The sequence below is a fragment of the Lissotriton helveticus genome, chromosome 11 (genome assembly GCF_964261635.1).
Source record: "Lissotriton helveticus chromosome 11, aLisHel1.1, whole genome shotgun sequence".
NCBI lineage: Eukaryota > Metazoa > Chordata > Amphibia > Caudata > Salamandridae > Lissotriton > Lissotriton helveticus.
The window spans coordinates 1,006,989,082-1,007,015,179 of NC_136072.1; the positions used below are offsets into that span (position 1 = coordinate 1,006,989,082).

At 46.4% G+C, this 26,098-nt stretch overlaps 1 protein-coding gene across 1 annotated transcript in view; it reads left to right on the top strand.

Annotated features, from left to right (window-relative positions):
* SVOP (SV2 related protein) overlaps positions 1-26,098 on the top strand; it is a 381,533-nt gene that overhangs the window by 329,814 nt on the left and 25,621 nt on the right. The window contains exons 12-14 of the mRNA XM_078667399.1: positions 10,758-10,865; positions 11,813-11,924; positions 22,568-22,649. Of these exons, the coding sequence (XP_078523525.1) occupies positions 10,758-10,865; positions 11,813-11,924; positions 22,568-22,649 (302 nt within the window). The remainder of the gene's footprint in view (positions 1-10,757; positions 10,866-11,812; positions 11,925-22,567; positions 22,650-26,098) is intronic.

The following is a 26,098-nucleotide window of genomic DNA, read 5'->3' on the forward strand; positions in this document are numbered from 1 at the left end:
GCTTTGTGCAGCACAGGTAGAAGTTGCAACTTGTCATTTTTTTTAATGATTGTTTATGTGCACATAAACAATCATGCAATCATGTTTTTATGTGTGCTTCACATTGCAGCTTACATGGAACCAGCAAAAAAAAGTAGAAATTAAACATTTCTCCTCGTTGGACCAGGATAAGATCAGGTTTTCCCTGGTCTTAATTTTGGCATATTTTCCACACCCTTGTAAATATGGAGCGGAGTCAAGATCACTGGGTGTTGTGGTGGAACACCCACCACAACACCCATTGCCCGCCCCTTTCACCCAAAGTATAGTTTGAAAGGGTGCCTTATTCACAAGGCGGCGTTAAGCTATGTTAAGTGGCTTAACGCCACCTTGTACATAAGGTGAAGCCCCTATCGCCACAACAACATTGATAAAAGTGATGTTGTGGGACGATAGGGGCTTGTAAATATGCCCCCTAATATGCTTGGGTTTAATGTCTTAAAATGTGCAGCGTTAGCACATTAGAGGAACTAAGGCTATCAAGAAGACTATGTCACAGACAAGAAAGGTGCTGGCGACTGCCTTACGATCCTAGGGAGAAAGAATTATACAAGACAAAACTAGCACAATACAAAGAACTGATTCAAAAAACTAAAATCAGCTACTTCTCTAAAAAAAATAGAAGGGCTAAAAATAACTCCACAGAACTATTTGCGACAGTGCTGAAACTAAGTCATCTGCAGGAGACTAAACAAAACACAATAGACCAAGCTTTTTGTAATAGCCTAGCGTCCTCTTTTTGCAATAAAGTCTCCCCTATTTACAACAACCTTGCTTCAAGCTCTGCTAGCAATCAGAGTTCACAGGCATTGCCAGACACTGTAAATTCTTCAGTAGTGCTCAGCCCACACCCAGAACCTGATCTGCCCCGATTTTCTAACTTCACAATAATGTCTTGTGAACAAGTCTCAAAACTTCTCCTAGCCACCAAATCTGGATCTCCATTGGATCCCTGTCCTCCTAGAGTAATCCCTATGATAGTGGAGACAGTCGCTCATCCACTCGTGGAGGCACCTAATACTACCATTGAACCAGGGATCTTCCCCAAGATGTGGAAAAAACCCATCTTTTCTACCTCTGTTAAAAAAGTAAAGTTTGCATAAAACAGACCCAGGGAACTATCGCCCTATTTCCCTCCTACCCTTGCTGGCAAAAATCTTGGAGAAACATATGAACCCAGAATTAGCTAACTTTATTGAGAACAATCATGTTCTAGACCCCACTCAATATGGTTTCAGGATCAGGCATAACACTGAACTGTCCTAGTTACCACAACAGCGGAAATTAGACATACAGTTGACAACGGAGGCTCGGCAGCACTGATATTGCTAGACTTGTCAGCTGCCTTCGATACGGTAGATCACGGCATTCTAATAAACCGGCTTCAAGAGGCAGAGATCGTAGGCCCAGCCCTTGCACTCTTCAGATCTTTTCTGTCAAGCCGGGAACAATTTGTTGAAGTAGAAGGCTTTACATCTCAGTGTTTCAGGCTCCCATGTGGGGTGCCACAGAGCTCATCTCTAAGCCCTACCTTGTTTAACGTCTACGTTACACCTCTGGCCCGCTTGATCAAAGCCCACGACTTCAATTTGGTATCATTGGCAGATGATGCTCAGATTATTGTATGTTTTCGAGTAAAAATCACGACACAGCCCACATCTTCAAGGAGTGCATGAGATGTGTAAGTGAGTGGATGGCAGAGAATTGCCTCAAATTGAACTCAAATAAAACTGAGGTTTTACTCTTTGACAGAGACACAGCTTTCTGGTCCCCAGAATGGTGGCCAGCGGAGCTGGGGATTTCCCTTTCCCCAGTTACCAAGGCCAAAAAATCTTGGAATAATTTTTGACACTACCCTATCCTTCTCCCATCATGTAAAGATGCTTACCTCATCAATCTATTTTGCCTTCAAGATTTTGAGAAAAGTGCTTCCATTTATTCCGGTGGAATTACAAAAAACGGTGGTGGAAGCCTTAGTTCTATCTAAACTTGATTATTGTAATGGGCTTCTGGTTGGAGTAAATAAGACGGTAGTGGCAAAGTTGCAGGTACTCAAACTCTACAGCTCAGTTGCTCTTTGGCTTACCCAAATATTCTTCGGCCAAACGTGCCCTTAACACCTCGCATTGGCTAACTGTAGAGAAGCAAAGTCAATTTAAGGCACTTTGCATCGCCTTTAAGGCGCTGCATAATTTAGGTCCTGCCTAATTGACAAGACTGCTTCCAATGGCATATCCCAGTACGTACACTTCGGCCAGCCTCTCTGAAGTTGGTGAAAGAACCAAAGTTCCAACTCCATAGATGGGGCGGAAAAAGTTTCACAAGTGTCACAATTAGATGGTGGAATAAGCTACCAATTAAGTTAAAAAACTCCACTAATCTACTTTCCTATAGGAAAGGACTTAAAACCTGGCTATACACCTTTTCACCCTCCCACAAGTAATAGAGACGCAACATCTCTCTGGTGCCATGTGTGTTGAGCTGCAAGCACCTAGACGCCCTTGGGTAGTAAGTAGTGCACTATATAAATATATAAATAAATAAATGAGCGAGAGAGACAGTAGGAGTGGACAGATAGGGCCATAGTTGTAAAGTAGTGTCTCATGAAGTTCTGTGTAAGCAATTCAGTAGAATCGGAAGAATACCCCCAAACAAGCAATAATGTTGTTGGGTGAGAGGTGTGTTAAGCTTTATTGTTCAATTACTTAAAATCTTTACAATATACTATTTTTTACAAAAAAACTTCCAAAGAAGAAAAGAAAAAGAAAAGAAGTAAAAAAGAAAAAAAAAGTTACAATCTCAGGCAAACTTGCTACGAACTGTAGGGAAGTTTAAAACATTAAAAACGATTATCAAAAAATGGCAGTAAAGTGCAAGTACATAAAACTTTGTGGAGAGTATTATTATAGTCTCTCTTGCTTGAAGCCCGGCTGGTTTTGTTTTAGTGACTCAGTTTTCTGTGACAAGGCTGCCCGGATTGCTTCTATGAATTTCCCTAGCCGTGCGGCTATTTGGGGTGTTTTAACAGAAAAGCACAGGTCTGAGACTTCTCTACATCGTACTAGGGCATGAGACCTGCAGATGGGAACAACCAGCTGGTGGCGCTCGCTAGCCAGTTTAGGACAGCAGCACAGCAAGTGGAGCCAGGATTCCCGGTGATAGCTGCAAAGACGACATGCTGCTGAATTGTCCTTCCGGGCCCAGGCTTGGTTAAAATCCGCGATAGGCAGTGCAAGCAGTCTCATATAGGCGATTTTTTTCCGGGCCTGGGCTGTCAGTGCTTGCTCAAAATATTTCTGTGGTTTGCCCACTGTGTAGGAGGCGTCCAGTGCAGAGAGATTGGGATGATGGTGTAAACTTTCCAGATCTCTTTCGTAGGATATTTTCTTTACCTGTGTGTTCACTGTTCTTTTCCATGCGGTTACCGGAATGTTTAAATTGTGCACGTTTTGAGCATCTATTTCTAGCATATCTATGGCCTCTGCCAGCTGAGCCTGCCATGGAGATCGACCTTCTTCAAAGATAGTTTTAAGAGAGTTTTCTGGAGCTCGCAGGGTGTTGATGTAATATTTTAGAGTATCCCCTAGGCAACTGATGTCTGGACGGGTGAGACCCAGCTCCAACCTTACTCTTGCTTTCCTGGCCTGTCGTGGGAGTTCTAGAACCTTCTTATAGGCAGAAATTTGATGGTTTGTCAGAAACTTAGTGAGGGCTCCGGGGAAGGCTAGGTGGGCGTAGTTTAGAGAGGGGATTAATTTTGCTTTTAAAACTTTCAGGATGAGTTCGGCAGTCGGGCTCTGTAGGCGTCTATTGAGATTTCTTAGACTGTATATAATGCTGGCCCCCTTGCTCCTTAGATGTTTCAGGTGGGCTGTATGTTTGGCTCCGTCCGATAGCCTGAGACCAAGATAGTTATAAGTTCTGCATGTACTAATTTGCAGGTTTCCTAGGCACCATTGTGCTGTCTTCTTTTGGTGGTACTTCCCAAAGATAATTATCTTGGTCTTCTCTTGGTTCACAGATAGGTTGTTTTTTTGGTTGAACCCATCCAGAGCTTCTAAGGCTTTCTGAAGGCCTGTCCTGGTGTGGTCCATTATGACGATGTCGTCTGCATATTGGAGGATTTGGAGTCGCTCTTTCCCCAGCCTTGGGGTCAGTAGATTTGCCCCCTCCAGAGCTTTGCCTAGATCGGCTGTGTAAAGATTAAAGAGTAGCGGGGCCAGGACACAACCTTGTTTGAGTCCATTATTGGTTAGAACTTTAGATGTTACAGTCGTTTGACTGGTTTTGACACGGACCCAGGTCCCCTCATGGGGGGCAATTATAGCCCTTAACAGTTTTTGGGAGACGCCCCAGGAGACCAGTTTTTCCCACAGCTTCCCGCGGTCAACTCGGTCAAAGGCTGCGCTGTAATCGACAAAACAGCAAAATAAGGGTAATTGTGATGGCTGGGTCGCTCGTAGTGACAGGTGTGCCAGTGCTAAGATGTTGTCTATAGTAGAGCTTTGAGGCCTGAAGCCGGATTGGAAGAAGGGGAGGATATTGTTATCCTAAACCCAAGTTTCTAGTTCTTTCAACAGAATTCTGGCATATGCCTTCGCTTCTATGTCCAGTAGGGCAACAAGCCGGTAGTTTTCGGGTTTCGTACGGTCCCCTTTTTTATAAATGGGAAAAAGTATTGAGCCTTTCAATGACAGAGGAACTATAGAAGTGGCAAGTGCATACTTATAGAGTGATGTTAATTGTTCTGCCCAGAAATCTTGAGAGGCTTTGAACACTGCTGCAGGGACTCCGTTGGGGCCTGGGGCACCATCTGTTCTCATTTTTTTGATTAGTTTGATTGTCTCGCCCTTAGTAGTGACTAGAGTCTTGACTCCTTTTGGGGTTTCTAGGGGAGTTGATTGTATTTGGGTATAAGACCTGTTCTGGTGTGTTGAATATAGTTGCTTTACATGTTTGACCCACTCCGAGGCTGCCACCCCATTTTCCTTCATCTGTCCACTATGGCTGTGTTGCTTAATGTGTCTCCAGAGTTGGATGTGACCCTTTTCTTTGAGAAAGTTAAATATTTTCAGCCACTCTGCTTCAATTTTTTCCTGTCGCATTTCCCATACTTTCTTTCTGTGCTCCCTGCGAAGCACTGATATTATTGGTGTTTGGGGCTCCTTTTCTTCTTGTCTTCAAGGACTTTGAGAGATTATGCTTGGTCTGAGCTAAGGCCCTTGATTTTATATTTGATGAAGGGCATTGGGGTTGGTAGGCCTGAGTTTTAAAGGTTCCGATTCGTCCCACGAGAACGGATTTTAATTCATCTAAGAGTGTTCTCCATCTCTCCAGTGGGGATTCAAGGCTTGTGCCTGAGGAGCTCCGTTCTTTTTGTTTGATCCAAACCTGAAGTTTTGTTCCTAAATTTGTAGACCATTTTATTCTTCCCGGAACTTCGTGTTGCTCTTCACCGGTTGGGACCCCCAGTGTTTCTAGTTGTTTTGCAGGTTTCCCGTTTAGCTGAAGAGATACCCTCAGTGGTCTATGGTTGCTCTCATTCCTATTTTCCACTTCAAAGGTGTTATAAAGTGGTACCAATTTATCCACAATAAAGATGTAATCGATTGTGGACTTGTCCCTAAAGGTGGGGAGAGGGAACCAGGGGGGATCCGCAGCTTTTTTGATTGTGTGAACGGAAATCATATTGTGATTAAGGAGGAGGCTCTGTAGAGGGGCCAGTTTGATCTGGGCGGGGGAGGCCGTTTTACGGTGCCCCAACTCACGGGTGTTCATGTCCCCAACAATAATTGGAAAATGTGCAACATATTTATTTATAAGATGGTCCATTTTAGTTGACAATATTTTTAGTGCTTGCTTTTTTTGCTGGGAGGCGGGGTTGACGTAGCAGTTGATTAACAAGAGACGAATTGGGTTGTTGTTGCTTTTTAATCCGCTAAGCAATACCGCTTGCAGGTTGGCGGTGTTCGTTGTTAGTGAAGTTGCTTCTATTCTGCGCGCTTGGCTAATAAAGATTGAGAGTCTACCAGATGCTCTCCCAAAGATGTTACGTTTTATGGCTGCGCAGTGGAGTTCGAAAAAGCCTGGGAGAAATAGAGGTTCAGTAGCCCATGTCTCTTGAAAGCACAGGATGTCATTTTCGCAAAGGTATTTTTTTACAGATGTGCACCCAAGCAGTCTTTTTAGCCCGGCAACGTTCCAGGATAAGATGGACATTTGTGTGATATTTCCCGGTGTTCCAGCGGGGGTCTGATGACGGAATGCCTTTGTGGTGTTAAAAGTGCCGTCGTGGCGGCTGTCCGTCTGGACCGGTATGGGTGCCATACGAGCTGGGATACTTTGGGCCGCTGATGTGGACTGTCCTTTGGTCGAGAGTGCTTGTTATCCTGTAGATGTTGTAAGGTCTTGACTCTACGACTGGGCTTATCCCTAGTTCGGTGCCTGCTGTCCCCCTTAGCACGGAATAGACTTCCTTCCTTGGTGAAGGTGCTGCTAGTACATGTGGGTATTTCTCAGGTATTGGGAAAGCGATGTCAATTCCCCAATCAGCCATTTGTTGTATTTCCTCTGTTGTTAGCCCCACCTGAGAGTGACGGCACAGCCCAATTGAGGTTGACTCCCCGTGTGAGTCACTGGAGAGACACAGGAACTTAACCCAGGCTAAGTCGTTTGAATGTGTTTCTGAGAGGGATGGGATATGCTTGAAAAGTCGGAGTATGTTGCCCCTATTTAGAATATCATGTTGGCCTTTGATAAAGTATCTCGGGGTGAGGATTACCTCGTGCACAGTTTTGGTGTCTTGGATTGATTTGGACTGAGAGCTGGGGCCCATCTGTGCAGTACTTAAGTTGGAGCTTGGGTCTAGAACCCGTTGGTGTGGCACAGTCTCATGGGTCGGATTTTGTAGTGACTGCGCAGTTTGATCACTAGGCCTTTGGGAGTCCAAGATAAGAGGGCCCTGCGCTATCTTGTCCCTGGTGTCGGGGCCTTGTTCCTTGGTTTTGCTTGTTAAACTTCCCTGCTCTAAATTCCTGGTGTTTGGCGAGTAAAGTGGCTGAGTTGGGGTGACCAGGCCAGCTGGTCTGTGCAGATCCCCCGTGCTGGGAGTTGGCTGTGATGGAGCAATAGGCTCTTGTTTGGCGTTCGAAGGTGTTGATACTGTGGGTGTTAAATTACTTGTACCGTGCTTTTTAGTGAATATTGAAAAGGTCCGTGATTTATCTTTATCAGTTTGTGGGTTTTGAGGATGAGTTGACAATAAGAGGGCAGTTTTTTTGGATGCCTTGGCCTTTTTCTCTTGTTTTTTAAGTTTTTTCTTAGCTCTCCTGGAGAGAGGTTCTTCGTTCTTTGTCTCCGAGGAGGCGTTGACCTTATTAATCTTCAGTGGGGTTAAGCCTCGGGGGCTAGATATGGAACTGTCTAAATTGATGCAATGTTTAGTGAGTACAGGGGGACCTTGTGTGTCTGACTTTGTTGGAGATTTGCCCGGGCTGTTTTTAGCTGAGTTGTTGTGAGGGTCGGTGAAGTTTGAGGTTAGTAGGGTGCTGTTATTGATCATCGGACCCGTAATGCTTCCTGTGTGAACTTTTAATGCGACTACCAGATCTGTTAGGATTTTTGGAAGAGTAGCCCATTTATCCATGAGGTCTGCACAGGAACATGTGCACGACCCATTGAATTGCTTGATGCTAAGCTTGTTCTCTATAAAGTCCACCTTGTTACTCAGTTCCACTAGCCGTTGAGCCATAGTGGATAGGAGGTCGATTTGTAGTTCCATTTTCTTCGATTGCCAGAGTAGTGCCCTTGCCACTGAGCGGCCTGTCTCGCCCGGTGGGGTTGTACCTGACTCGTTCATGAAACTACCGTTGTGGCGACTGTGGGAGCTTTGTGTGGGGGATGGGGAGAACAGGGTTACACTGGCCGTTCTGAGGAGCTTTGGAGTAAGATCTAACGTGCTTTGTATCCTTGATTCCAAGTTGTGAAGGAATAGAGGAGATAGATATCCAAGATTTTGATGGCACTCTGGATCGGTGGTCTTCGATATATCGGGACCTGTGGGTGCAAGTGGTTGTGATTGTGCAGGAGCCTGTGGTGTGAGATGGTGTTGGTGATGTATTTGAGCTGTCACTACCTGCACGTGGTTTTCTGGAGTTAGGGCGGTAGCGTCGTCAGGTGAGTCGTTGGTCTTCAATAGATCGGGGCCTGTGGATGCGAGTGGTTGTGATTGATCGGGGGCCTGCGAAGTGAGTTGTTGTTGAGGGTGTAATTGAGCTGTCACTACCTGCGCATGGTTTTCTGGGGTTAGAGCTGTGGCATCAGCGGGTGGGTCGCTTGCGTGTCTGTGCTTGGTTCCTACGCGACAACATGACCAGGAGCAGGATTGAGACCGGCGTCTATCGAGATGTATGGTTCCGCTGTTTGTACTTTGTGCTAGTGGTGCGTATGACTTGTTATTGGTGAGGTTCCCTAGCCGCTGAGTTATTCCATTGCTGGCTTTAATCCATTGTGATCGATCTGTCGGGGCAGGGAGGCTCTCGTCCTTGGTAGGGCATTTATATAGGTATTGAGTTATGAGCCCTGCTGCTGGGGACTTTAAAAAAGACTTTTTGTCTGGGACAGCATTCCTTGCACTCCTTAGGATTCTAGATGGAACTTGGGTTGCGGAAATTGGCTTTGCGGAGGCATTTTCTTGACACTGGGAGACTTTTTCTTTTTTTCTTGTCATCCTTCTTGTGTGGGGAATACTGTACTTGCAAATCTCCCCCAACAGCTGAGCCCTGGCTCCTCGGTTTTCCTTTTGATGGCAGCCGCTCCCGCTTACCCTCTACCACTAGCCGCTGAAAAAGCAGCTGAGGTCTGAGAGACCTCTGTCCTCGGTCCTGGGGCTCACTTTGATACAGTGCGATGACTCCAGGGAGGACTGAAAGGAGGGAGGGGGGCAGAAGGTGCGGGAGACTCGGTGATGATGTGTCCGCAGGAGGGGCGGTGGGCTGGAGGAGCCACCCGGCCGACGGCCAAGAACCGCAAGCAGCAAGTGGCAGGCAACGGGAAACGTGACCTTCGGGTCTTGCTCCGAGAAACTCCACTCAGCACTTACAGCAGCGACCGGAATCCGGTGCCAAGGTTGAAGACCTCCGGTGCCGAAGCAATTGTACAGAACCGGGCAGCTCTCGAGATCCTGCAGCGGTTGTGCCAGCCGCACGGGGCGGGGGGGGGGGCAGTCGGGGTCCAGCCGCGGTTCTATGAGCGGTGTCGTACTACCATGCAGGCGCTGCAGACTTGCCCCACTGCACTGAGAGCGGTGTCCGTCTCCCAATGGAATATCTCCGTGGCGCTTGGCGCTGGCAAACAAACGTCAAGGATTCGAAAGTACAGTTATTGCTGGTTATTACACTGTACTGTGCTGTGAGAGAGCCAGGATATATATATTTTTATTGGTCCAGAGTCCTCAGGTCCCAAGAGCGGAAGGGCAGAAGGACGGTCTTTTCCCAGCGCCTCGCACCTCTCACCTTCAGCCTTCCATGTTTTCGCACGGCGCTCCTGCCCCCGCGGCAATGGCGATGATGGATGGATGGCGGAGGAGCAGAGGAACGGAGGAGTGGAGGAACAGAGGAGCAGCCTTTCCCGCTTCAGAGGAGCAGCCTTTCCCGCTTTCCCACTCCGCTCACCTCCGCTCGACTCCACGCTCAACTCTGCTGCAGACAGCAAACCGCAGGGCAGGGAAGAACAGAGGAGCGGAGGAGCTGCTGCTTTCTCGCTCGGCATGACACTTCCGCTAACCGCCGGCTAACTGCAAACCCCTGACTGGCCTCAGTGATCGTGAAAGTGCATTGACCATTGTTGGGTGAGAGGTGATTGACAGAGCCTCCAGCTAATGGCTGGTCAAAGAAATCTAATGGCTTAAAAAAGGCAGCATCAAAGTCCACTCTGTGTATAATGTTCGCAGTAGATTGTTTGACAACTGCACTGTCAAAACCCAGCCCTAAAAAAGAAGCACAGCGAAAATAAGAGAGAGAGGCATAGTAAAGGAGCAACGCTAAGAAAGCGAACAGTGGTCAGTAGAATGCCAGCCTTCATCTGAGGGACAAGGAATAGAAAGCAACTGAGTGGAGCTACGAGAAATGTAAAATATGCTGACAATGAGTTTTAAGTTGCCAAGAAAGGAGCTCAGAGGTATGATTATCATAGCGAGCTAAAGGGAGACATTAAAGAGAGTAAGAGTGTGATTGGAAGTATATGGAAAGAAAATTGAACACATCATTTTCAAGGAAACTCTTTTTGTGCATGTCCTTTTTAGAAGGTATTTATGGGAATCAAGTGTTACAATCACTCTCCATCTAAATCAGTGAAGTTATAAACTCTGGTCTGGTATTTGTTCTTAATTCAGATACTAGTCACCAGGTGAATGTCACCAGCTGCGTCTCAAGCAGCCTTTTGTGTGCATGAGGGTTCATTTAATGCATTCTTGTACTAGTGATGAAGGTCATTCACTGTTCACAGTGGCATAGTGCTCCACTCTCGCCTTATCACTTTTTGTGAAAGGTGAGGTTTTTTTACAGGTCTGGTACAGGAGCTGTGCCTGTCAGGTACTGTTTACAGTCTTCCAGGTGGTAGTGGTCTGATGCATAAGTGAATATGGCATAGTTGAGCATTCTCAAAAAAGGTTGCAGTCATGTATTTATTTGACTGACATCATATCTGCTTTCTATCCCCAGTTTCAAATAGGAAGAAGGCAGCTAAGCCGAAATGTGGCCTTGCTTGTGAATATCTAACAGTTAAAGATTACACAGATCTTCTTTGGACGACTTTCTCTGAGTTTCCAGGTAAGCAACAGTCACTTGTTCCTAAACCCCATGACACATATGTACAGAGACATTAATGCATCGCAGAAGCAAACCTAACTTCAAATTGATTTGAATGTCCTCAGGGCGAGATTCAGAGAAACCGATTCAGGAGGTATACTTCTGTGCTTGGAGTAGATTTCTAACTCTTTAGAAATTCACAGACACTTCAGGAGTTGTACTAGAAATCTACAACAGCCATAGATTTCAGAAATGCACTTTCTGTCCATTATTTTGTAATGCATATTTACCAGCAGGTGAGAAATCCACATGTTTAGGGCAAATCTACCCTCCTTTTATAAAAGCAGATCTTTAAAGACTGAAAAGAATGATCTGGGACCCTTTCAGGGAGTACCTCTAAGATTTGGAACTCTGTTCCTCCCAGAGATGTCAGTTAAGGGTGGGTGATTATATTTTTTAATCTGTGGAATGTGCAGTGCTTAATTTGATCCGGTGATTGAAAGAAGCATGAATAAAGAAGTATTGGGTACCCCTGGCATTTGGTTGCACTGCTGCAGGCTTGTGAGTTGGACTTTGGGCCCCAGCTCTGATTCTTTTACAAATTAAGCCCTGGCCATGCCGCCCCAAAATGCAAGGCAATTCCTCCTTTTCTTGTTTTCTCTTCCTCTGTTTTGGGTACTTCCAAAAGCACTGCGGTGCTACAGCTGGTACTAGGTTGGTCGTTGAAGAATTTTCTTTTTGGTAGGTTAGTTGATTTGAGCGCAGATTTGTAAATGATTAAGAGGTACCTATACTTTAAGCGTGCTGTATTTGAAGCCAATGTAGGTTTCTGGGGGAGATGTGGCCATTCTCCAGTGATCAGTATGAGTACATGTAGTTCATTTTAGCTCAGTGTGCTGTAATATTATCTTGTCCACTTGTTATCAGAACTGTCAATTCTCAGCAAGCAATGCTTTCTCTTTCTATAGGTGTTTTGGTGACCCTATGGATTATAGATCGAATAGGGCGCAAGAAAACAATGGCTCTTTCATTCTTGATTTTTGCATTTTGCTCCCTTCTGTTGTTCCTTTGTGTTGGAAGGTAAGTGGAGAGTAATGAAATCACATTTGAATTTATGATATTAAGTGTTGTCAAGTATTTTATAGCTTGGTATGTTACGTTGAATTCTTTTGTTAAGTGCATCATATTATTAACAGTTGGTTTGGTGTTTGGACTAAATATTGTAAAAAAATATTGTGATACAAAAATATAATGTCAAGAATATCAGGACATACAAATATAGTTGACAGGAATATCGATGGCAAAAATGTTTTTTTTTTAATATCGTCCTTAAAAATATTATTGTTGACAACATTGCTGTATGTACAGGGTCATTTCAAAGGCCCCCACAGCCCATGCGGGGCAGGGGCCCCCTAGGCTTACCCATACTGGAGGGGGCCCACTCAGCCGCTACTGATACAAGTGTTAGTGCCCCTTCAGCATATTCTGCAAAGGGCCCTCACGTTTTGTTATGCCACTGTGTATGTAATATCGTTTGTAAATGTTACTTAGTATGTAATGTATTGTAGTGTTTTTGATTGTCTTTTAAAAAACTTTTTTTAATAAAAAAAATGTCTGAAAATGTTGAAGTTTGTGTTTTTAGTTATAATAACGTATATAATTAATTGTTTTCTTTTCTAGTAGCAGGATATTGGGTTTTTAGGGGATAAGGGTGGGGAGATTTGTAAAGAATTTATATTCAAGTTTTAATGTATAGGTAACATTTGGAATACTATGCAAATTAATATTTAGAACTGTAAAATCTATTTTGTGATATTTTCTTTTTTTGTAAAACATGTTTTTATTGTATTTGTTCATAGTTTAGTAGGTAGGGAAGAAAGGGGACAAAGAAAAAGAAATAGGCGACAACTCCGCCACAAATCCCACACAGGGGAATATAATACGCATTGAAAATAAATGCAGTGAGCAACCCATAACAATAGAGGCTCTATCAAATAAGGTTCAGTCTTGATGCTAGTGCCTTCTCAAATGGTTGCAATAAACTGTCCGAGAGCGGTAGAAGAAGGGTGCCTGATGCCATAGAAGTCCTGAGTCCCCAGGCTAAGCAAAGTCGCAACAATGGACAAAAACAAAACCCCAACTAGTTCCCCCCCACCCCCCACCCTCCCCCAGTGGTGACAACATAGATACTCTCACACCATATCAAGGTGGGAAGTCATACAATCCTTTCATACTTGAAACAAGTGTAGTGCACGCAGTGTGGGCGGGCATACCGCAGACGGTAATCCAGATGACAAAAAGCGGACTAGTGGTCCCCATCGAAAGAGGAAATTCTTAAAGTCTCCCAAAAAGATGTCCGACATTCTCTCCATGCTCAGAAGGCCCCATAGCCTCGAGTGCCACAGTGATACAGCTGGGGCATGTGGCTTCTTCCATGCCGCCGCTACCGTGAGCTTAGCCGCCCCTAGGCATAGCCATTGAATACGCTTGTCTGCCTTAGTCTGATGTTCCAACATTGGATCTCGGAGACCCAGTAGTACATGAGCCACTGAGCCCGAGATCGGGTATCCCAATATCTCCTTGATGTGGGAGAGTATCTCCGTCCAGAAGGGGCGAATGATTGGGCAATCCCACCAAATATGGTGGAAGTCGCCCAGTAGGCCACACCCCCTCCAGCATCTATCCGAAGACGTAGGGAAGATGCGATGGAGTCTGGACGGATACAGATACCAGTCATACATGGTTTTCAGATGGGCTTCCCTAAGACTCACGGAGTGGTTGTGCGCCGCTATATCCTTCCAGAGGTGCTTCCATTCTGTATCAGAAATATCTCGATCCAGAAGAACCTCCCATCGCTCCATATATCGAGGGCGCGGGGCGACCGCAGTGTGCAGAAGCAGTCCATACAAGAAGGAGACTGCCCCCCGCATCGCAGATGTGCGAAGCAGGAAGGACTCGAAGGGGGAAAGCGGACGAGTAGCTGCCTCGCGGACTCCCGCCGAGGTCGCCCAATGAAGGAGCTGGGCATGGTGAAAGCGCTCTGTGGTCGGGAGGCCATAATCGCGCATGCAATTGTGGAAGGTGAGGGGAACGTTCCCATGAAACAAGTGCGTAAGTGCTCGGCATCCACCCTCACGCCACTGGCGATAGGGTCCCTCCTGTACGGCCGGTGGAAAGGCCGGATTGAAGTGGATGGGAGTGAAGGGAGACGGAAAAGTGGTCCAACGATCGTCACAAGTGACCGTATCCCATACCTTCAGATCCGTGCTAGTGGGAGTGCTTATGTAAGCATTCTTCGGTCGGTCTACTTTGGGCTTCCAAATTAAATCCCAAATCGACCTCCCCGCCACTGCTCGGCCCATATGCAGCCAGTGCTTCTCCGAGAGCTGTTGGGACCATTCCACTATCACCCGCAACTGTGCAGCTTTATAGTACAGGAGCATGTCCGGAAACCCAACCCTCCCTCTCCCCTCGGCCGACGAAGTGTCGTAAAGGGTATCCGAGTCCGGCCACCCTGCCAAACAAACTTCAACATCATCGTCCTTAGGCGGCTGAAGAAATCCATGTCTACAGGTATAGGGAGGGCTTGGAAAAGATATAGAAACTTAGGGAGGAGGACCATTTATCCGGCCGAGCCACGAGAGGAATTTCGGCTTCCACCGGTCTAGATCGCTTCGCACCGAAGCCAGCAAGGGGGGAAAGTTAGCCGCAAAGAGGGAGCCCACAGTAGGTGTTAGGCACACCCCCAGGTACATCAGAGAGGTGGACGCCCACGACAGGGTCGTCAATACGCGCACCTGGTCCACGTCTGCAGGGGACAAGGTCAGGTTCAGGATATGCGATTTGTCGAAGTTGACCCGGAAGCCCGCCACTGCTTCAAACCGGGAGAGCTCCTCGTGAACAGGTGGTAGGGATTGAGTGGGATCCCCTAAGGATAACAGGACGTCGTCCGCAAAGAGGGATATTTTGTGCTGTTCCCCCGTGAAGGGTAGGCCTTTGATACGTTCATTCTCCCGGATCGCCAGCGCCAGGGGTTCGATACTCAAGGCAAAGAGGAGAGGGGAAAGGGGGCACCCCTGTCTCGTACCTCTAGAGTGAGGAAACCCAGCCGACCGATGGCCGTTGATCAACACCCTCGAGGTTGGTCGGTTATAATTCGCCTGAATCATCGTGATGAACTGGCGCGAAAATCCGAAGGCGGATAGGGTGCGAAACAGGAATCCCCAGTCGACCCGATCGAACGCCTTTTCTGCATCCAAACCCACCAGTACAGCTGGAATGCGGAATCTGGAGGCTTTCTCTATCAGGTGTAATACCCTCCGCAAGTTGTCATGGGTTTGCCGCCCCTTAATGAAACTGGATTGGTCCGGGTGTATAATGGCCGGCATCAGATCCTGCAACCGGCGGGCGATGATAGAGGAGTACAACTTGGCATCTACATTCAACAGGGCTATAGGACGGTATGAGGTACAACTGGAGGGATCCTTCCCCTGCTTGGGGATCACAGTGATCAAGGCCTCGGCCATAGTGCCAGAGGTCTCCCCGTCGGCAGCCATGCCATTGAAAAGCGAGACTAGGCAATCGACAAGCTCAGAGGCAAACGACTGGTAGAAATAAGCCGTATACCCGTCTGGGCCAGGGGCTTTATTGGGTTTCAAGGCCTTGATTGCCTCAAGCACCTCTTCCCTAGTAAAGGGGGCCGTCAGTTGTTCGTTGCTACCAACAGAAACCTGTGAGAGGGGGAGGCCCGACAAAAAAGCCTCTTGCGCTCCCGAATCGAGCGAGTCACCTTTATAAAGCGTCGCGTAGAATCGACCAAAGATATCCGCCTTGTCCCCGTCCCGATGATGAATCGTGCCTCCCGAGTCCCGGATCCCCCCTATATATTCCCTTTCTCTCTTCTCACGAAGCTGGCGAGACAGATGGCGGCCCACTTTGTTCCCCTGAGCGTACGACCCTCGACGAAGTCGTAGAAGGGTTAGCTCAGAACGGTTGTTGTAATGCGCCTTCAGCTTCCCCCTAACAGCCGACAGTAGGCGAAGTGTCGCGCGAGAGGGGTTCAGCTTGTGGGCCCGCTCCAATCTCTCAAGCTCAGCCTCCAAAGTCTTCCGTTCCACCCTACGCAAGCGGTTAAGAGCCGCATTAAGTCCTATGCAAGTGCCCCTCAGAGAAGCCTTACAGGCATCCCAAGTGTTAAACACAGAGGTGTCCGAGCTCGGGTTGAGCGTCAAGAACTCCCTAATGGCTTTCCTTAGTTCCTTACATGAGGCATCATCCCGTACTAGAGCTGCCGGGAAGTACCACTTCCGATAGCCGTCCCCCCTCACTGACCACTGAAGCATCATCAGGCCATGATCTGAGACAGAGAGCGGAAAAATCGTAGAATCCCGGACATCTCCCCTGAGGGCCTGACTCACAAATACATAGTCTATGCGGGAGTAGGTGTGGTGTACATGGGAGAAAAATGTATAGTCCCTGGTCTGCGTATTTACTGCACGCCAGCCATCTATAAGTCCCAGCTCCTCCATCCTGTGTTTAGTCGCGGTGGAGAAGACACCAGATTCTGTCCTCTGGGCACGGGAGCTATCTAGGGCCTGATCCCATACCATATTAAAGTCCCCCATAACAACTAGAGGACCCTCCACGAAGCTTCCCATCTTATCCAACAGGTCCTGAAGAAAGTTATTTTGCTGGGCATTGGGCACATACACTACCACAAATGTACACAGGCGTCCATGAAGCACCCCCCTAACCATCAACCACCTGCCATCTTTATCACTACTCACTCCCAAGGGCTGGAATTGAATGGAAGATCTAAATAAAAGAGCCACCCCCCTGTGTTTAGTAGAAGCGGAAGACCTATATATGAGGGGATACTGCTTGTGTCGGAGCCGAAGCTCATCCCTACGGGCTAGATGGGTCTCCTGGAGCCCCACGACATCTAGATGATGATCCAGCAGGTATTTCCACAACTTCTGGCGTTTCTGCGGGGAGTTAAGGCCCTTCACATTCCAAGTACCCACGCTAAGAGGCATGCAAACAAATCAAGCCCCCCTGCTCCCCAGTAGCTAGGTCCAGAAGTCCCCCAACTCCCCAGAACACACTTCTCCAGTCCTCACGCACATCGGGCATCCCTCCCACCTCTCCCCGAGACTTTTTCCACCCGGACCCCTCCCCGCTCTCGCTCCCAAGTCGATAACTGGTCCTCAAGGCCCAGCACGGAAAGACAAACGCTACCCAAAACCAATAGCAGCGGGCCTGCGAACAATCCTGTACGAGAACAACCATCCATTCGTCGTCACCACCCCCACCCCCCCAAACACCTTCCCCCACCCACCCGCCCCCCTAACCCCCCTCCCGCCCTGCCCCCCGCCCCCCCCAAATCCCCAACAACCCAAAATACAAACAAAATGAGTCCCGAAGCAAACATACCCCGAATGAAATCTCTCAGGGGGCGTAGACGGGGACCCAAGAACGGATCTCCCAAGGCCAAAGACCGGGGTGTCTTCTCGGAAAGTACATTCATAGCTCCGTTACCTGAGTGTGCGGGCCCCTCCGGCACCAAGGCAAGCGACTCGAAGATCAGGCCGCCCCAGAGCTCTGTTGTGACGGCGTAAGCGTGGCAGAGGCCACAGAAGCCACTGCATTCCCTCGCTCCTGTAGGCTAGTTGTGTGGTCAGGCCTCCTGCGGTTCATGTCCGGGCCCAAGACGAGGAACGGCGTCTCCTCCGAGGCAAAGGACTGCGACGTGCGGGCGCCGGAGTCTCGTCCTCAATCCCCAGAAGTTCCTTCGCCTCCTGAAGAGATCGAATCTGTGCCAGCCTATTCTGCCATCGGAAGATAATACGGAAGGGGTGGCCCCAGGAGTAGGAGATGTTGTGCTCCCGGAGATAGGTAGTGACAGGACGGAACTCGCGCCTCTTCTGGAGTGTCGTTGCTGCTAAGTCCTGATAAAGCTGAGGGCGATGATCCCGGAATTGCAGGGAGGGGATGTCACGAGCCTTCCTCAGAATTCGTTCCTTGACTTGGAAATCGTGGACACACACCAGTATGTCAGGAGGAGGACCTCCGTTCCGCCTGGGCAGCCCCACTCTATGAACCCGATCCATCCTGATTACCTGCAAGCCTTCCTCGTCCAAAATCTGGAGGAAGAGCGCCTGCACATACTCCCGGAGATCTCCTGCTTCACCATCCCATGGGACCGCCCGAATGCGGATGTTGTTCCGGCGGGAACGATTCTCCAGGTCCTCAGCATGGGCCTGCAGATCTATGTTTTGTTCCATGAGACGGAGCACGTCCTGTTGCAGCAAATGGACATCATTGGCCATACTGAGGTCATGGTCTTCCAGAGTGGCCACTCTTTCCCCAAGACCGTCGACATCCCTCCGCACCTCACGGAGATCCGATGTGAGCTGGGTTCGGAGCTCAGATATATCGTCCTTGATGGAGGTGAAGAGTTCCTTCATGAAGGCCTTAGTAGCCGGGGCCTCATCATCAGACCTCCCCGGAGATGCACTCGGGCCTGGGGAGGCCGGGGCCTGAGAATTCTTAGTAGTCCCCTTTGCCAGCTTTCCCCTTGCGGTAATTGGAGGCCATCGCTGTCCCAGTTCCTCGCCTGTAGGAGGGCGAAAGAGCGTCCCGCAGTGGAGCGGAGTTCGCCAGAGCCCGCGTTTAAGACCAGGCCAGGTTATCGCACAAGGCCACCAGCCGCCCTTCTGTGCTCCAACATCCAAGAAGAACTTGATGACTCAGACCTGTAGTCCCCGGGGGGTCCAACACCCCGGAGGCGGGCGCCAGGGGAGAGGCGCGCGGTGGCGTAGAGATAACAGGTCCCCCCAATGGCGTAGTTCAGCCAGGCCCACTGGCCCCGAGGTCCGATCAGCGCTCTCCCCCTACGCCCCCCCGATCCGTCTCCAAGCCCGACCGTGGCCCCGTAAGATGCCCACCGGACCCGCTCTGCCCCTGGGGTCCCGGCTGTCAGGTAGACCATCCGCCGGGGGACGCTCTGCTTCTCGAGTCAGCCACCGCTTCACTACTCCGGTCTCCGGCCGAGCAGCGCGCCAGTATCTCTCCTATGGGGGCATCCGGCACAGGTGCTCCCCTCCCCAGTCCTCAGCAACCGGGACAGGCCGACCAGATTCCCCCGGAGCCAGGCAAGTGCCTCGCAGCGCTCCACCGCTTGTCCGCTGCAACACCGCACCACGGGGGCCGAGCCTGTCTCCTCTGAATCGGCCCTACTGCAGGTAGCGGTCCGGCCACCGCGCAAAGGCCGGGGCCCAAGAGCAGCGCCGACCGCCTCCCGGACCAGGCCTCGATCCCCGGCCTCGATTAGTCCGTCGGCCGCGTCTCCACTCCAGTAGTCCGCGGGCTGTAGGCCCCGCCCCCTCCCGGGGCTCAAGGGCCTGGTGCCAGGCAGACGCCCGCTCGTCACTGGGTGGATCCCTGTAGCACCTTCAGGGAAGCTCGGGCTCTCCCTTCCGCCTCTGGCCTCCGAGCAGCACTGGAGCGCCTCCCGCCGCAGTCGATTCCCCAGCTTGGAGCGCTGCGCAGGCCTCAGGTAGCGCCGCCGTCTCAGGGCTCACCTCCCCCGGCTCGAAAATCCTCAAAAGTCGCTCCAGTGCCGGACCTCACCCCGAAAGGGGTCTGGAGCAATACACCGCCCAGAGAGACTCCGGGGGCCGCCGCTGGACAAAGCTATGCAGGGCCGGGCGCCGGAGGGGACTCGCAACACGTCCTACTCCGCCGCCATCTTGGCCACGCCCCCCCATTTTGTGATATTTTAATACATTTTAATTTGATTTTAAATAACATATATGTTAATGGTTCAATATATTTATTTCATATATACATTAATAAAGATACATTTATTTTTAAATAAGTAGAATATTTAGAAAGTTTTGTTTAATAAATAAATGTAAAAATTAAAAATAAAAAGATTTGAAATGTTTTGAATTTTTAAAAATAAAATGTATTTTAAAAACTTTTTTATACATATTAGAAAATATAGAATTTATACAAATTTTTCTAAAATATATTGTTGTTCATTTTGGGCCCGATGTAGGTACCGATTCGGTATTTAAGAACTGGCAATCGGGATGTGGGTAATTTTACCGAATTAATTACCGAATCGGCATGATTCGGTAATTAATGAATCGATATTTACCGATTCTGTAATTGCCATTGATTCCTATAGGCCTTGAGGCCCATAGGAATCAATGTCAATTACCGAATCGGTAAATACCGATTCGGTAAAATTACCGAATTTGCAAGGGGGACAGGGTGTCACTTTGACACCCTGTTGCACCCCTTTTTCTGGCTTGTGTGCAATGTGACACACATACATGCCCTCAGGGCATGTATGTGTGTCACATGGCACAGGTGTACATGCACAGATGTGCATGTACACAGAAATTCTTAATTTACCGCCCAATAGTATTGGGTGGTAAATTAAGAATTCCTAAGGGCCTGTGGCACTGCAAACTGTGCCACCTACATATGGATTTACAGAATCGGTATATTTACCGAATCGGAAAAATACCGAAGCGGTAAATTTGCCGAATCGCTAAATATACCGATTCTGTAAATTCCGAGCTACTTACATGTCAAAAGCCAAATACCGGTCGGTAACGGCCGAAAATCAGTATTTTCTGCCGTTTCCGACCAGTATTTGGACACCTACATCTGGCCCTTAATGTTTTAGTGTGTTTTACATAATATTTTAGTACATTTTATACTACCTACTCCAAAAGTGTGAGAACGTATAGCATTGATTTTGTTATTAATATGTTTATTTCATGATATGTTATGGAAAATATTTTATTTTGAAGTGTACATTGTAATTTTAAACTATTTGGTGTCCAACATTTTTCCCAATATGGTTTAGATTGGAGTGTGAATAGTAAATGTTACCCCTTTAGTGTCCAACACCTTCCCGAACATGGTTAGATTGGAGTGGGAATAGTAAACGTCACTCCTTTAGCATCTAACACCTTCCTTAAATTGGTTTAGATTGGAATGGGAATAGTTAATGTAAAATGTAACCTCTTTAGTCTCCAACTCGGTCTCCAAATTGGTCTAGATTGGAATGCGGATAGTAACTTTTACCATTATAGTGTCCAACACCTTCCCCAATATAGTTAGATTGGAGTGGTAATAGAAAATGTCGCCCCTTTAGTGTACAACACCGTCGTTGAATTGGTTTAGGTTGGAGTGGGAATAGTAAATATTACCCCTTTAGTGTCCAGCACTTTTCCCAAATTAGTTTAGAATGGAATGGGAATAGTAAATATTACCCTTTTAGTGTCCTACACCTTCCTCAAATTGGTTTAGATTTGAGTGGGAATAGAAAATGTTTCCTCATTAATGTCTAACATCTTACAAATTGTGTATAATAAAAACATGTCACACATATTTCAGTTTTTATTTGTTTTCAGTTTTTCATTACTGTATAGATTTACAATCTATATTATATATATACTACAAGTAAATGAAAATATAGATAAGTAAGTAATTTAAACATTGTTTTCTGTATTTTGTATTTGCATAAGGACAGCTCGTTACAAAATAAATTACGACTTGGAAAATAATAACACATTGCAGGGTTTAGTTGGCACTTTAAATGTGAAGCATGACTCTTCTCCCACGCGTACAGGTTAAGTTGGTGTCACTTCTTGAGGACACCTCGCTTCAGACCCCCCTTACATTGTCAACATTTCTGATGAAGAACAATTAATTGAAGGGCATTGGAGTGTGGCTGAGAGGTGGCACAGCTCCTGACGGACATATCCCAATCGTTTCCACTGCCTTCCTGTGTGTTGTGTTGTAATGTTGGCAGAAGCACACTTCATGCTGTTAATTGTGCTTTCTGGAAGGGATGGAAAGCTTTTTAACTCATGTAAGTTGTCTGCTCACCCTTTTATGCACAAAGGAGAGCTTCTGAAGCACTGTTTTGCTCAAACGAGTGCTTCTCAAACCCTGTTATGTGCAATTAGTGTTTCTCAAACACTGTTAGCACAAACAAGTGCTGCCGAAAAAGACTGCATGTTTAGCAGTCAAGCACACCTGAAGTAGCCATACTGGATACACTAATAGCAGTTTTTACAGTAGTTTATTTATTTCATTACAATCCTCCAGTAGCTCTTTAAGTTTACATTCAAAACACTTTCTTGGGAATTAACATTCAGAACTTTGACAGAGCAGATTGCAAATGATCACATTATGTTATTCTTTAATTGCAGTCCATTTAATTAAAAAATGTTTTCTTTTTGTCATACAGCAATTTGGGTTAGTGTATGAAATGTAAAATGTGTGCAACAAACGTAGCACACATTGAAATTGGAATTCATCACACTTTTTGCGCATCTAGTTTGCGCTTAGATGCACAAAAAGTGTCATCTGTTTAAACAAAGGGCAGGTCCTGGTTCATAATATCAGGATGTTAAGGCATTTACCTCAGCAGATGGTATTTGATAGTGTGGACAATCTGCGAGTATCGCCACTTTCCTGCAGCCCTTATATAATGTTTTTTTATTTGCAACGTCAATAGCTCAAACTGTCACTAATGCCAGACCTACTGCATTGAAAATGCTTGTTTTTTGTAGCTGCTAGTAAAACTAAGGACAAGTGTGCAGCTAGTAAAATAAATGGTAGCCATATATAGCTCTTTATACATATTTTGCATATGTATGTATATTTGATATGTAAGACACATTTTTTCCCCTTAGGAATGTCCTTACTGTGGTACTCTTCATCGCCAGAGCCTTTATTTCTGGAGGATTCCAGGCTGCCTATGTTTACACTCCTGAGGTAACAGTTTGTTTCTTTGTCCTCATGAGGTACATGTTACTCTTAGTTCATCAGTCCTGCAGAACTCAGAATGGGCAGGAATTGCAACACAAAGTAAGTCCCATACTGTGAGGTATTGGTATTTCCCTGCTCTTTGTTACCGTTGTTACCACGTTCTCAGAATGAAGGCTGGAGTAAAGGTTGTGTGAAATCATGGAATCTTTTTCCATAAAATGCCCTAAAACTTCAGGAGAATAATGTTAAATTACAAACAAATATGGTTTGCTGGTATGGCCAAAACATGTATAAAATTATAAAAGTCATGCAAGGTACCGGCAGAACACTTGTTCCAGAACAACATTTTACATTTTTTCCATCAGTTTTCATGTGATAGAAAATGTGTAAATTAACTGTATTTTGCTGCTGTAATTAGAATGTTGCCTATCTCACAAAGAGCACCACATAATATTAATTTTAGGCTCGGGAATGGGAGACACACATAAGGTACTACTAAGATTTCCCAATTAGGCTGTATATTCCGCAAATGGAGCTAACCCTAAATAGACACAGCCAAACAAAATCTTCACAAAATAAAAATTTTTTCATTACAAAATTATCTTTTAAACTTTACATCTCTTTTCAAATACTTTACAATAAGAAGCATGACAATGACAATTTTCTCTACATCACAATACATCTCATTATTTCATTATGTTGCTAAAAACATCATATTTAAACATTACAAACCCCACTACTTTCTCGCATTCACTCCAACCTCTCAAAATCATCCACACTCAAACCAAAAAAAACACCCATCCTCCCCCTGTAGCTTTATTAACAACCCAATAATTAGGCCACTATTTGTATTCTTAATTCGCTTTGACTCAGCTGGGGAATTCAGATAACGGTCAACAGAAGTTTCAGTGGGATAAACATATAGACTTTTCGATCTAGAGATGGAAAATTGAACTCCTTCCTGTATGAGGAAGAAAGATTTTATGGCTTCTCGAATTTACCAGGCGCTTTCTGAGTTCACCTGGTTAGACGGTCTTCCATAATGTTAGGCTCAAATCTACAAGTGGATTATTGAAGTTGTGAGGGCTGAATTACATGATTTTACATGACACCTACATTCAACTCCATGAGAAATGTGCCACCACAAATTGACAGTGCTATTAAAGTAGATTATAGGTTATGTATACAGATCTAAAGACCCACTATATCATTGAGGTTTACTTCTTACCTAGAAGGTACGGTGGGGAGTTTGATAGTTTGTTCGAAGAAGTTATTTTGGGATATTAATATCTTAACCTGGCAATGAAGTGCATTTAGATTGCACTAAAAGGCAGGGATACATAGTTGGTAATGAGTGAGCTAAGAGTAAAGTGAGTGAAAATTCTAGTACTGAGCAGTTTATCGTTTTTAATATTTCATTTTTTACATAGCACTAGTATAAACTAGGTCTCAAAAGTTTGACCGCAATTTGTGATCAATATTTTTGCGTTCAGTGTGGTATTTTGCATACTGACCTATGTACTGATAGGTCAGTTCACAAAATACTGATTCCTAGTGGGTTGTAATTCGACCAACCTCATGAATAATAATGAGGTAGGTTGAAAATTGCAACCCACTAGGATTCGCAGCCATCACTGGAATCACTGGGATGATAGCCTACTGAGGTCTGCAGACCACTTTGTCTGTGAGAACTTTTAAATAAAGCATTTTTTAAATGCAGCCTCCTTTCCTTAAAGGAAAACAGAATGCATTTAAAAAAATGTAAAAAAATGTTTCAACACTTTTTTTAAGTATGCATTTGTCCTTGTGACCCCTGCCCACTCTTAAAAAATATTTTTCAACATTCTCAAAGGGGAAGGGTTCCCGAAGGGCTAACCTCTACATGAACGACTTACCACTGCATGTTTGTAGTCAGTAATATATTTTTTTAAACTCTTTTGATGACAAGCTTACACATTGCAAACATTTCGCAAAAGTGTTCAAGGGTGCATAGTTATCGTTAACTTTTACCACAAACCACGGGTCATAGCCGTTCCATGACGATTGCTTTTTCAGGCAACTTATACTTAATCCACCCGGATCTTGTCCCTATCCCAGCTGCTGGGGCTCACAAAGTCCTCCCCTGAACTCGTTCCATTTCTCCCCAAAACTGTGACCATTTTTTAGGACTCATATACTGTCTTTTCAGTCAACATGCACCAATCCATGTCTCTTTCCCATGCGGCAAGTGACGGTGTCTCCTAAGCCCTCCACAGTCTCGCAATGTTCTGTTTAGCAATTATCATTCCCAGTGTCACCCATATTTTCTCTTTACTATTTAAATGAGTAGGACCCCATATATTCAGGAGGCACATCTTTATACTGTAGTCAATTTTATTACCCATCACTTCCTCCATACACTTTGTCAACTCAGACCAATATTTTTGAATACATGTACATTCCCAAAGTACATGCACTAAGGTGCCCTCTTGCCCGCATCTCCTCATGTTTCCTGCTTCGGTTCTATAGCCCATCTCTACCAACGCCGGGCCAGAGAGATACGTTCTATGGAGTATTTTTAGCTGTATAAGTCTCAGCCTAGAGGAGATAGCAATCTCTCTGGGGAAAGCATGAGCCTCAAGCTATTCCTCATCCTCCAAACGGCTACTTTGTGTTCCCATGTGGCTTGGAGCGGCCGGAGGGGGTCAGAAATGACGTTCTGGTGAAGGTCAGTGGCGTTCCATATATTTAGCGGGCACAGTTGCTGGGAGGCCGTTAGTTTCTTTCCCCCAGCCCTCTCCAGTTTTTCAGTGATGCCGTTCCAGTATGACTGGATGACTGGAGATGCCCAGATCGTGTGGAAAAAAGTCCCCTCTTGTTGACATTGCCAAAGGCAAAGGGGATCAGCTCTCCTGCCCATCCTGACCAAGATTCCTGCTGCTTGCAGTGTTGTAAACGTATCTAGAACCCTATTTAAATATTCCCGATTCATGCCCTTATTTGGTTATAACAAAACATATCCTTATAAAGGCATAAGAATCATATCATTATTTAGTCATAGCCAATGCAGTCCAAATACGGCAAGGCTACTCCCATAGACTCCTAGAAAGTACAACGCGTTCTTTAAACAAACCAAGCCTCCAGCAGCCCGGGAATTCCCCCTGCTTTTGTTTTGATTTGAACAAGAACTCCTGGAGTCCAGAAAGAACTGTAAGTTCTTAGTGACGTCTTATGTCCAACCTTACGTCAAACTCGGCACCTTTCAGGTATAAATATACCAACATTTGCCTTAAGCAAACACACGGTGGTTTGGAGCAGAGCGGCTATCTACTTGCCCGACGCCCAGCTGATGCAAGTGCCGAAGGAAGCCGATCCTCCCATTTGACGCACTGAGAGAGACGCTGTCTTTTCTCCTGCCGAGAAATTCCAGCTCTGGTGTTTCCAGTCACCCTTGCGGGTTGCTGGGAGATCGAGTC